Genomic DNA, 12914 nt, shown 5'->3' on the forward strand with positions numbered 1-12914 from the left:
GGCAGCCTGTGCGGCCAAGCATTGCAGCATGTGAGGACTTTCACTGGACTTCAGCAGTAGACAAGTTTGCTCTTCAAGGCTTTGCTGAGTCTGCTCCAATGGACTTCGTGCCATCTCCTTTCAGCCCAGCAGCGTTGTCTCTGCTCCTGCAGCACAGCCTGCAGACTAGGCGCTCATCTGGTGGTCCTGTGAGTGGGGTGTCCGTCACTGTGGTGAGAGAAGTAGTGGAAACTGATGGTGTGAAGTGATGCTTCAGGAAGGCACAGGGAGAAATCAAGTCCGTTTCTGTGTTTGGAAAGGCCAAATCAGTCAGCATCCCATAGCAGAAGATAGCGCATCCCATGATGAACCCTGCTTTGTGTCAATCCTACACCCATTTTTTGGATGCGTTACTGCGTGAGCACCTCGGGTGTCTCTGTGTGAAGTCCTTCAATCATAGAATCATAGAATGCTTTGGGTTGGAAGGGACCTTTAAAGGTCATCTAGTCCAGCCCCCCTGCAACGAGCAGGGACATCTTCAACTAGATCAGGTTGCTCAGAGCCCCCTCCAACCTGACCCTGAATGTCCCCAGGGATGGGGCATCTACCGCCTCTCTGGGAAACCTCTTCCAGTGTTTCACCACCCTCACTGTAAAAATCAATGTTACCCTGTTGGTTTATAGTGAGTCTAGTTACGTTGTAAAGGCCAAACACAGTCATCTCTAGCAAACAAAGACAGACATGATGTCCAGGCCCAAGGGAGGGTTGTCTGCAGTGGCTGCAGCCCAAGACCAAGGCAATGACGAGAGGAGTTTTTCCCAGGTAGGCGGCCCATAGGAATGTTTCACGATGCTTTTCCCAGCAGCCAGATGCTGTGAGCCTCATCAAAAACATCTCTGCCCTCATAGTGTTGTTTTTGTTGGCTGTGCTTGTCTTCTAGAGTTCATTGTGTGTTTTCAAGGATGTGTACGTGTAAGACCTAAAGCATGCATCATGTCTCAAGTGTTCAAAGATAATTTTTGATCCTGATCACCACCATTTTGACAGGTGGATTTTCTATGCTTCCAAAATGCTATGTCCATCCACGACATGTGGGCTGGGTCTAGTGATCGGGAAAGATTTTAACCCTAGTGACAGAAAGGCATAAAAGAAGTGTGAATAATTTCATTTTTGTTTTCAGAAGTGAACATGACATCTTGTTCCCTTCTCATCTGAGAAAAATGCAAACAAAAATTAAACTGGAGCCAAGCAAAACCAGTTTGAGAGAGAAAGCCAAAGGGAAAACACAAAGAAATCCTGTGTTCTTCATCCTTGGAGCTGGTGGATGTTTCTTTCTGTGGGGTTTTGAGGTTTTTGATTAAATTGTGTAGAACCATCAAGTTTATTTGAGTGTTTCCCACTCTCAGTCATAGCGAGGATAGAAAACAGCTGTAGCTGGGCTGTGGTGCTCCCTGCACTGAAGCAATGCTGAGTTATTATACATGTGCGTAAGACATCAGAGTACCTTTGATGGAGGTAGGCTTGGTGAAGAATACTTTTGGGGGAAGTCAGGCCTGTAGAATAGAAATTCAGACCTTCCTCTTCATCATATTAATAGCAATATTCCTGTTGACCTCCCAGGGCAGAATTAGACCTCCAGGACCAGTTTCAGACACTGTAAAATTCCACCAGCTCCTAACTGGGATCCTTCAGGCCCTCCACTTCGGACCACAATGTCCCTTAGGTGCCCAAAGCCAGTGATGATGGGCGTTTTTGACCACAGCAGCACTGATATGCCCAAACCCCTCCAGCAGCGCCTGCTTGGGGTGCCAGTCCAGTTAGTTGTTGGAGCTGCATCATGCAAGGTGAAGCAGCTGGTCTGGCTGGAATATGTTTAGTTCAGAAAGGCTGGGCCTGGAGAAATTGGTTTGTTCAGGGCATGTTTCAGAGGACTGCTTCTTCCTGCCCTTTCCCTTTTCAGGCTGGGTATCCTGGACAGCTCGCTAGTACAGCAGGGAATCATAGAATCATAGAATCGTTAAGGTTGGAAAAGACCCTTAAGATCATCAAGTCCAACCAGTAACCTATCACTGCCAAGTCTTCACTATACCATGTCCTCGAGCACCACATCTCCCTGGCTTTTAAATACCTCCAGGGATGGGGACTCAGCCCCTGCCCTGGGCAGCCTGTGCCAGGGCCTGACAGCCCTTTCGGTGAAGAAGTTTTTCCTAATATCCAACCCAAACCTGCCCTGGCGCAGCTTGAGGCCGTTCCCTCTCGTCCCATCGCTTGTTCCTTGGGAGAAGAGACCGACCCCCCCCGGCTCCAGCCTCCTTTCAGGCAGTTGCAGAGAGCGATGAGGGCTCCCCTCAGCCTCCTCTTCTCCAGGCTGAGCCCCCCCAGCTCCCTCAGCCGCTCCTCATAATACTTGTGCTCCAGACCCTGCCCTAGCTTCGTTGCCTTTCTCTGGCCACGCTCCAGCCCCTCCATGTCCTTCTTGGAGTGAGGGGCCCAGCGCTGAGCACAGCATTCGAGGGGCGGCCTCACCAGTGCCCAGTGCAGGGGCACCATCACCTCCCTGCTTCTGCTGGCCACACTGTTCCTGATACAAGCCAGGATGCCATTGGCCCTCTTGGCCACCTGAGCACACTGCTGCTGGAAGAACCCAATTGCTATGCATCTCTGTGAATTTAACTCTTCCAGTGGTGACTCTAAGAGTTTTATTTAATTTCCCTCCCTCTCAATGGAAAATTGCTATGGGATTTTCAAAAAGAAGGTAGGAGAGTGGTGGTCCTTCATCCCACAGAGCCAGCCCCGCCAGTCCTCTATTCGCAGGTGCAGTCGCTGCATGCCTTGGGGTGCTCTGCTCCTCCAGCTTTGGGGGTGCCACACATAAGTGGGATCTGGGGTCCTCATGAGGGTAGAAGGTCCCACAGAGTCCATTTCTGCAGCTCATCTTAATCTCTCCCTTGAAACAGCAATTGCTGATTAATCTCAGGCATGGTAGTAGCAAAACTGAAATACTCCTGAGACTTAGCATCATATTCCTGGGCCTGCTTCTGGTACAGAGATGAGATCCTGCTTGGGCAAAAGAAAGGGTGGAGAGAAAATTTCTGTCCACAAAATACAGTGAGGAATGTTTTCATTCACCAGAAGGATGAGGGCAAAGCAGAAGGTTTGACCTTGGCCACGTGTCGTGGTTTAACCCCAACTGGCAACTCAGCCCCACGCAGCCACTCGCTCACTCCCCCCCGGTGGGATGGGGGAGAGAATCAGAAGAGTAAAAGTGAGAAAACTCGTGGGTTGAGGTAAAGACAGTTTAATAGGTAAAGCAAAAGCTGCGCACGCAAGCAAAGCAGAACAAGGAATTCATTCACTCCTTCCCTTCGGCAGGCAGGTGCTCAGCCATCTCCAGGGAAGCAGGGCTCCATCACGCCTAACGGTTACTTGGGAAGACAAATGCCATCATACCCAATGTCCCCCCCTTCCTTCTTCCTCCCCCAGCTTATATACTGAGCATGATGTCATATGGTATGGCATAGCCCTTTGGCCAGTCTGGGCCAGCTGTCCTGGCTGTGCCCCCTCCCAGCTTCTTGTGCACCTGGCAGAGCACGAGAAGCTGAAAAGTCCTTGACTGATGTAAACTCTATTCAGCAAGAACCAAAACATCAGTGTGTTATCAACATTATTCTCATCCTAAATCCAAAACACAGCACTGTGCCAGCTACTAAGAAGAAAACTAACTCTATCCCAGCTGAAACCAGGACACCACGGCACCGCTCTGCGTTCTCAACTTGCCTGAGTGGCTGCAAGTCCATATTAGTTGTTAATTGCTGGGTGGCCTTGGCCATGCCCACCAGGTATGAGGCTCTGTTTGAAAGCGGGACAAAACCAGCATCCCTCCTCTGCGAGGAGCTTAGCATGCCCAGGAGGGTTTGTCCCATGGGAGAGTTGCCTGGGATTGAGGGCAGAGATGGTGTCTGGGCAGGTTCTTCAAAGGCAAGATCCAGGATGTCCAGAGCACCCCATCCCTGAGCCCATGGACTGGATCTTGGTCCATTTGGCTGTATGGGATGCTCTGCACCACGGGGTAAATGTCTCTGAGTGCTGTTAGAGATGTAGCTCCTCACCTCTCCGTATTTGCAGGAATTGCCTAACCGAATCTCCATGCAACCACCAGGAAAATGTAACCCTGCGTTGTCCTCCAGCTCTCCACATGCCAGACAAATGGTTGGGGGCTCTCGGAGGACTTGTCTCACTCAGGGGGGATATGAGCAGGACTGACAGGATGGAGCAACTGTGTTTTAGACCACAGCTGTCTGTGTGTCTGGAGTTATTTTCCCCAGCCTTGTGCCTTCCAGCCCCTTTCCTTGGGAGCAAACGATGTAGTAAAAACTTGCAGGAATCCCATATTTCTGAGCATGTAGGCTGGTAATCACCGAGACAGCTGAAGCCTTAGATTTGTTTGGGTAGGCTCCTCTGACAGAGCAGACATTTGTCAGATCTAAATTCTGTTGAAAGGTATCTCATTTAGTTAATTAAATAAAAAAATCTGTGGAGAAACAATAGCACAAGCGATACCATCCTATTTCCAGCTTGGCAACCCTGACTGTCTCCCTTTGGTTTTTAGTTCTGCAGTTTCTTTGTAACTCTGAACATCTCTTTAAGTTTCCACATTGACCGATAGCCAAATCCCTGCTCCCACTGAAGTCAGGGGGAGTTTTGAGCTGAATCAGAATTTGGCCTTTGAAGTGAAAATAGTTATTTAACATTAAACAGAGGCAAGAGGTAAGAGACCAGTGTGCTCTCTAGGTACTTTTTCTTGTAGCTGAAGCAGGGTCCCTCGCAAGGCATCGTGTCCTTACAGCAAAGGATGAGCAGAGAGGGACAGAAGAAGGATTTCCCAGTAGCTGCGGCGTTTTTCTGGGGTGAATTCTTTCTTTTCTTGGAGATGTTGCTGTGTGATTCAAGCTTCAGCTTTTCCTTCCTTCGGCATCGCAAGCCTAAAACCCTGGTCTGGGAGGTGCCTTTGGGTTCCTACATGGTCTGGTTCCCTAAGCTTGGCAGGTCACCCCAGGCCACCATCTCAGCTCTCCTACCCTTGAGCAAGCACGAGGTTGTTTCCATCAACTCAGCCCACAGCAGATGTGTGTGGTGGGGTGCCCTGGTCCCCATCTTGCCCCTTCCTGGGGTTCTCTATGTCCCCAGCACCTTGGTCACACCTGAGAGCAAGGATGGGTCATCCCAACCTCCTGGGCTTTGCGATGCTGTGCAGTCAAAAAAGTTTTAAGATCTGGGCCCCGTTCTCCCTGCTTTGGCTCTTCTTCGCTGCAGAGTCCTATTTCTTCTTGGCTTTTCTTCTTCACTGGGGTGTTGGGAAGATAAAAGCATACAACGAGTCTGCCTGAATGCTGGATTATCGTCTAGACCCCTGCCTGCTGCCAAGTCACGGATGTTGCTTCTTGTTTGCCATTCTTCTTCCTTTGCCTTTTATTTCTTGCAATTTTTTTTTTTCCTAACTTGTTTAACTCTGGTGTTTTCCATCCTGTGGTCAGTGACTGCAAAGCTTCGGTTTGTGTTTGCTCTGCCCCTTGCCATGGGGATATTGCCTTTTAGCTGTCCTCTATCGGGGCAGAGCTGCCTGTCCTCTCCCTGTCCTATTGCAAAAGCCCCAAACTGAACAATCTTGCACATTCCACATTGGCTTAAGTGTTTTTTTGTAATCTTAAACCTTTTTTTTTGTTCACAGCCCTTAAACAGAAATGGTTTGGTTTATAGTATCATTATGTCTTTAGGAAAAAAATGTCCTTGCACGCATTTCTTGCAGGAATTTACAGCAGAGGCTGGTTCCCAGCTCATTTCCAGGCATTTTGCCTTACCTCTGCTTAAATTAAAGCTGTGTCTCAGTGCAACTTTTGTCATTTCTGTGCAATATTTACAACTTAAATACAGTAGCAGCCTGTCTGGCTAATAACCCAAGAATAAAAGTGCACCCAAACAGTTAAACTGAGATGTTTGAGACGGGAGAAGAGCAAAACCACAGAAAGCAAATGCTGAATTATATCAGCAAAACTCTTGCATGCTTAAGCATGTGAGGACTCAGTACTAGATAAGGTTTTTAACTAACTTTTATTTTGACATTCCCCTTTTAATAAGTGTTGCTCTTTACAAAGCGGTTTATGTGATTGCGTTACTGAGAGGAAACAAAGAAATGCCAGGAAAACTTGATGTGGAGAATCTGTACTCATGAAATGCTTGTAAGCTCCAGCAAACAGGAAAGCTCTTTTTTTTTTTTTATTCCCTGCCATTCAGCTTGCAAAAAAAACCCAAAACAACCCACATTGAATATCTCAGAAAACTGAGACTAAACACAAATTCCTTCCACTGCCACCACGAACAAGCCTCTTCGTCCTGTGTTCACCAAACACGAGCCCTCACTCTTTATGGTTAAGAGCCAGTTGTCATCAGAAAATAGGTTTTAACTCCTGAGGATGCCAAGGAATACAGATTTGATGGGCAGATGGCTTTGGCAGACAGGGCTGGAGACTGTTTAGCCGCTGACCATTGAAATGTATTTGTGAATGGCCCCTTCCTTCATCCGAGCGCCCTTAGCCAAGCAGTGCAGATGATGAAAATAAAATTAATTGCTATGCGACAGGTTTTAAATAAACACTGCTATTTATCCAAACGGAGGCGGGGGTTTGGGGATGAGGCTGAGCAGGGGGTTTATAACAGCTACAAAACCAGTACAGATGCAGACCGGTGTGGTCGCTGCAGCACTCACAGTTGTTTCCCTGTTTTGGGGGACAATGCTGGGGAGATGTCCCTTCTGAGCCTCCAGCACTGCTCCCACCAGCCTTACAAGGAGCTGAGAGTTAAAGCATCCCCTCTGCTCTCAGAGCCAATACAGAGCATTAAAAAGGCAGCAGGCAGGCAGGGAGCTGCCATCGTGCTTAGGACTAACCCTGCAAAGTCCCAGGTGAAGGCAGCCAATGCTGGGACCATCTCCATCTTAATTGCATCCTTGATGATGGCATGCTGGCTCAGCCTTCTCTGCTGGGGAGAGCCATGCTGCAGCCCACGTGGAAATCTGAAATGTATGTCTGAGGCTGCCAAAGCATTTCTTCCATTCAACCATTGTTTTTTTGGGGACCTGCCATCTTGGCTACCGGTTATGGCCAGCACACAGGCGCTTGCTCACCCTTCTGAGCCACTGTAGTCCCTCAAGCAAACCATTTGCAGGCAATTCCTCCTCTTTGTGCCTGTTGAATTTCCATGTTATCTGCTTGGACCCATATTTACCTAGCCTCCTATCCGGAGGTAATGGTCCTGGCTCCCTGTGCTGCCAGAGCCACGCGTGGTCCTCAGCTTCTTCATCCATGTCCTCTCCCAATGTAGCAATGATGAAGGACATGCATAAAGAAAGGCCAAACAAAACCATTTGGTGTGGGCACCTCTTTTACTCGGTAATTCGCTTTTTAGCTTTTTTGCTCTCTTAGAAATTCCCGATACGCTTAAAATGATGCACTGCAAACCAATGCCATGTTGATACAGCAGAGGTGACAAGCAAGAGGAGCGAGCGATGCTGTAGGCCAGGCTTATCAGGAGCTCGTTAGGTCTTCAGAAAAAAATATCTCCTGTTATTTCTTGCCTGCCTGACTTCCTGCTGCTGAGCTGAGGCTAACCAGGTCTTCCCTGGTTTAGTGTGGAAGCAACATAGAAAACACAGAAACCTGGGAGAGATTTTCCTAGGAACCAAAGTCATGTTATCTAACTGTTCATGAAACTTTCAGCTGAAATATGCCTGTTATTGAAAGAGATTTAGAGGCATGAGTTGGTACTAGGTTGTGTTAGATACCAAGAAATTGGCTCCCCTTTAGTGGCAGGGAGACCCACAGGGCCCACCTGCCAAGAGCCAGGGTGTTTGGTGGGACAGAAGATGTGTTGACCAAACAGGACCATGCAGGAAAGGATGTACTAATGACTTCCTTTGACTTTCCAGGCGACAGCAGAGACTTCCTGGTGGAAACAAGTCTCAGCAGCATGCAGATCATCAGCAAGGTGGCACCAAACACAACAGGGACCACCAGAAACTCTACCAAGGAGGCCAGGCCCCTCACTCCTCAGGCAGGACAGGCCACCACGGCTACAGCCAGAACCGGAGATGGCACCACAACCAGAAGCACTCACCCAACGACAAAGAAACACACAGAAACGCCAAAGAGACTGAGAATTTGAAAATCGAGGACACCTCTGTCTGCACAGTGCATATTCCTGTGGAGACGCACCGGGGCCCAGAGGCTGTGGAGAAGCAGTCTCAGCAGTACATCCAGGAGTCGGAGACCAAGCGGAAAGACAGTATTCACGAGCGCATTGGGGAAAGACCCAAGATCAATTTGCTTCAGTCTTCCAAAGACAGACTGCGGAGGAGACTAAAAGAAAAGGTACTATTTCTTAGGGGAACGTCGAGTTTCCCTTTTTCCAAGAGTCTGTTGGCCATTCTCCATACAAAGGGTGGGTTGGGCTCAAGGGACCTTTCCATGAATGCACCCAACTTATCTTAATCTCCCAGTGTCAACACTTCTCTTGAAGTGTCTTTGTGCTTCTTCAGCAGACCTTTTATTAACACAGTGCTCGCCTGTTTGCTTGAGCTTGAGGTTGCTAGTGTGTGTTCTCCAAGAAGGACTAGGAACTCTCCCGCTACCCATGCAAAGACCGTCGGGGAAGGCTGGTGCACACGTGAGCTGCAACATGGGTGCTTCTTCCCCAGGGGCTGATCCCAGCTGACTGCTTCCCAGTCTGCAGAGCTCATCGGCTTTGCAAAGAGGTCTAAAAAAGGCAATTTGTCTCCACAACTACAGAGCTTTGACTTTTGAGTGCTGAATAGTTGGAGTCAGCTACTTAAAAAATTGATATCCATTTATCTCACCAATTAATTGAAACAGCCTTATCTTTCCCCCTTCCTTCCAACAACCCAAGAAGAACAAAACTGTTGCATGCAAGTGATGGAGGAGAAATCCTTTTTGGAAACAATATTCAGCCTCAGATTTCTGAGGAATTTGGAGATGATGATATCTTCATTTGCCCCCTGTGAAACTCAGATTCTTTCTCTTGAGATTCTTTTGTGAGACTGGAAAATGCGTCCATGGGGATATCTCCAATGAGATTTTCAAAATGTGTAACAAAAATAACCTGAACATACACAATTCCATGGGAGTGCATGTTGGAAAGGTATACCTTTGAATACATGTGCATTTACTATTTATGTATGTGGCATGAGGGGGAGGAAGAGATTTTGTTAGTTATTTTTATGTTCTTTAAAGCAATGGGAGTACAGCAGAGACTTTCAGAGTATTCATTTTAATGCTCTCCCTGCGAATTTATAGTCTTATAAAAAACACATCATATAAGCACCCACTCTTGGCTGAGTGTTGTCAAAACAACTGGCCTCCTAATGGGAATTTTGGACAACCCCAACTGCTGGTTGGCATTGGGGTTGTCCGAAAAATTTCTACAGGTTTGTATTGTATAGCACATTTTAAGACTGAACTAGAGGAGGAGAAGGGAGCAGACCAGAGCAAGCAGGATGCATGCCTTACACTGGGGGAACAGGGCAAATGCATAATTAAATGTTGCAAAGAAGCAATAAATTTATGGTAATGATGTGAAGTGAAAAGTGTAACAGCCAAGAGATGGAAAAGTTAAGAGCTTTTATAATGCTGGGATCATGTGACATCTTTGATCTCAATTTAGATCGTTAAATATATGTTAAAAAGTAGATATTTTTGTAGGATTGTTATCTGAGCATTTTGCAAACATCAGTGCACTTACAAAATAGAGGCAAAAAAATGTCCATTACCACCATGTTGCAGACACCCCCAGAAACCTGTCCAAGATGCTGAAAGCAGTCAGGGGTGGTCAGACCTTGGCATCCTGGCTCAGGACCCTCTAGCACATCTTCTCCCCAAGCCAAGGGGAAGGACTCTGGGATTGAGTATTGCAGGAAATGAGGAAAGAGAACATTTCTGGGTCAGAACTGATTCACTTGTGGTTTTCAATGCTGAGATGAGACCATTGTGCGTCTAAAAGATGCTTTGATTTTTCTGTGTCTGTTTATATGTCTCTCCAATCCCCTTCCCCCTTTGCTGTTTGTGGAAGGACAAGGGCTGATATGTCTGTTTTTCCCTTGTGTAACAGACGCCTTGTCTTTCCCTTTTCACGGACCAGGACGAAGTCACGGTGGAAACCACCGATCCTGAAAAGAACAAAATGGACAAATTAATTGAAATCCTCAACAGCATGAGGAACAACAGCAGCGATGTTGACTTCAAGCTCACCACCTTCATGGAGGAGGCCCAGAACTCTACCAACTCTGAGGAGATGCTGGGGGAGATAGTCAAGACCATCTACCAGAAAGCGGTGATGGACCGCAGCTTTGCTTCCACGGCAGCCAAGCTCTGTGACAAAATGGCCCTCTTCATGGTGGAAGGAACCAAATTCCGGAGTCTGCTCCTCAACATGTTGCAGGTAATGAGATAAAATTAGTTGGTTAGATGGCTGCAGCTTCACCCCACTTGATCTTACCATGCCTTTGGACAGGAGCTGAGCTGCAACCAAATTCCTTTTAAAGCCAGTTGATGAGAGGAGAACGGAAGTGTACCTGCAATTTTGTCTGTGCACATCTTTAATGGTTACCATAGATAACGTGCCACTGAGGGCATTGTCAAGTTGCTCTTCATTCCCTTTTAATGAGCTGTACGTGGAATTATGGTATCTCACACCAGGACCCATCTGTGAAATGAGTGAGTTGCTTGTGGCAGCATCCCCATGGCATGAAGAGAAGTGAACTTGGAGGGTCTTACAGTGGAGGGTCTTTGCCGCTCTTTTCGGCTGGAGTCCATCTCAGCACCAGAGATACCAAGTTAAGGCATGGACCCTGAATAGGCTGTTGGTTGCATCACCTGGCTGAAGGACTCGCTCCTGGTTTCTGATTGCAACCCAGACAGAAATAATTTGTGTATGTGCTAATTATTCTGAGTGACTTGTTTATTGGTATATGAAGTACTGGTTGATTGTTCTGCTCCAAAACCATCAGTGACAGCAAAGCTGCGGGGGGGACAAAAAAAGCAGTGGCTCTTATAACTGGTCCATGATAATGGTGTATGATGGGGAAACGGGACTGTCCTCACCTGCCTGTGATCTGCTGGGGGGAGCGTGTTTTACTGTATCGCCACCATTCAAGGGGGATTGCTGTCTGGGGAGGGTGTCACATGGACCTCCATCTTTCTGCCTCTTTGGAGACAGGATGTGTAGAGCTGAAACGATGAATTTCCATCAATTTAATTTGCATTTCCATTTGGCCGTTCCCTCACATGTCATCTGCGGCATGTACAAAGCTCTTGTTTTGTCTCTCTGTTCTCTGCGTGTGTTCAGTGCCCAGCATCACTCCAGTTTTTGGCACATCTGCTTGACCTTCTTGCTCTTGCCAGACCTCTCCCTTGGATGCTGTACCTTGTGTGGGCCAAGTCGCCTTTTGGGCAAGACACATGTGGTCGTCACCAATGCTTCTGGTCCTGTGGTGGAGGAAGTCTTGCAATGAGATTGCTGTTTCTTCCTGCTCTCCAGATACCTTCTTATGTCCGTTCAGCAGGCAAAGGGCTATCACTTGTATTTGCAGGGATGGGAAAGAAGCAGCTGTCGTCTTCTGCCGCCTCCACCAACATCGCTATTTGTGGGCAGCAGCATCCAGAATAGCAGTGCTTACTGGGAATATGGGGAACTGGATTTCTTCCCCACCCCAAAAATGGCAATTGATTGAAATGGGAACTTGGCCTAGAAATACATATTTTCAGGAAAATGTTTCTGGGATGGATTTTCATATGGAAATGAGAGGGACGGTGATAGCCAGTAGTCTGGTAGGCTTGGATATCTGCCAGACTCAGGGCTTTTAGGTTTGCTGTGCAAGCAGTCAGCCTTTCACCTTGGGCAAGTCTTTCTATCTCCCTCTGCTTCAGCTCCACCTGATGCCGTAGCAGGGAGATGTCCATATGCCAGGACTACATGCAGAGGTGTGCAGGCTGATGGAGCAGGAGGCTGGAGAAAACCAGGGTGTAGCTGTAATGCTAGAGCCAGGTTTAGAAAGCCCACTTGGATCTGGCCTAGCCTAGGTCCAAGGAGATATAATCCCAACCAAGATCAGAGCTTTGTCTTGGCAGATTGCGCGCAGGCAGGGCAAAACCCCTGAGGATGACTAGGAGGAGGTACCTGCCCAGAGAGGTGTTGGAAATGGCAGAGCAGACCTGAGAGTTAGTCTGTCCTTGTGTTGTTCTGGCTTTTTTTGCCATTGAAACAGCCAGGAGCTGTTCAGCAAGCAGCTACAGCAGCTGCACCGGGCTGAATCCTCATGGTTTTTCCATCTTGGATAATGCTACTATTCAGCAACACGGGAAACAGGGATATAAGGAGCAAAATAAAATAATGAAAATCAATATTTAACAGAAACTAAGATAATTCTGAACAGTTACTGGTGCAGTTTTGCTTTTCTCATTGCCGTAGCTGCGTATCAAACCGAGCATCTCTTCCTGCACCCACTCCTCCGCTTTCCCCTTGGGCACAACACATCTTGGGCCCATCGTGTGTACCAGTCGGTGATTTTTTCCTAATTGATTTATTTCCAAAGTGATTATAAAGCAGGAGGAGACAAATTGTGGTCAACATCAGTCCCAGATTTAGCAGCAAAGGGCTGGAGGGGGCTCTAACTCATCCAAGCATCCCACTCCTCCCATGCCAGGTCACGCTTGTGTCTTCCCCCGTTTGGCTGAGCGATGCTAAGAAATCCAAAATAAAGTCCTGAGCTATGCAAGTCCAGGAGTGATGGCCAGGGAACAGCAGGGTGTTATCCAAAAATTGAGGAAGATGGCAGTCCTTCTGGGTTAAGGAGGACTCTTCCAACTTGC

At 47.7% G+C, this 12914-nt stretch overlaps 1 protein-coding gene across 4 annotated transcripts in view; it reads left to right on the top strand.

The window, feature by feature from the left end:
• The window catches only part of CTIF (cap binding complex dependent translation initiation factor), a 142288-nt gene that overhangs the window by 88042 nt on the left and 41332 nt on the right, over positions 1 to 12914 (top strand). For 3 of the 4 annotated variants that reach the window (XM_087760435.1, XM_087760438.1, XM_087760439.1), the window contains 2 exons: positions 7961 to 8402; positions 10156 to 10485. In XM_087760435.1, the coding sequence (XP_087616561.1) occupies positions 7961 to 8402; positions 10156 to 10485 (772 nt within the window). The remainder of the gene's footprint in view (positions 1 to 7960; positions 8403 to 10155; positions 10486 to 12914) is intronic. The other variant, XM_087760437.1, reaches the window with a different exon arrangement.

This window comes from Nipponia nippon, unplaced genomic scaffold (genome assembly GCF_047370975.1).
Source record: "Nipponia nippon isolate SJK-2023a ecotype South Korea unplaced genomic scaffold, ASM4737097v1 scaffold_22, whole genome shotgun sequence".
In the NCBI taxonomy this organism is placed as follows: domain Eukaryota; kingdom Metazoa; phylum Chordata; class Aves; order Pelecaniformes; family Threskiornithidae; genus Nipponia; species Nipponia nippon.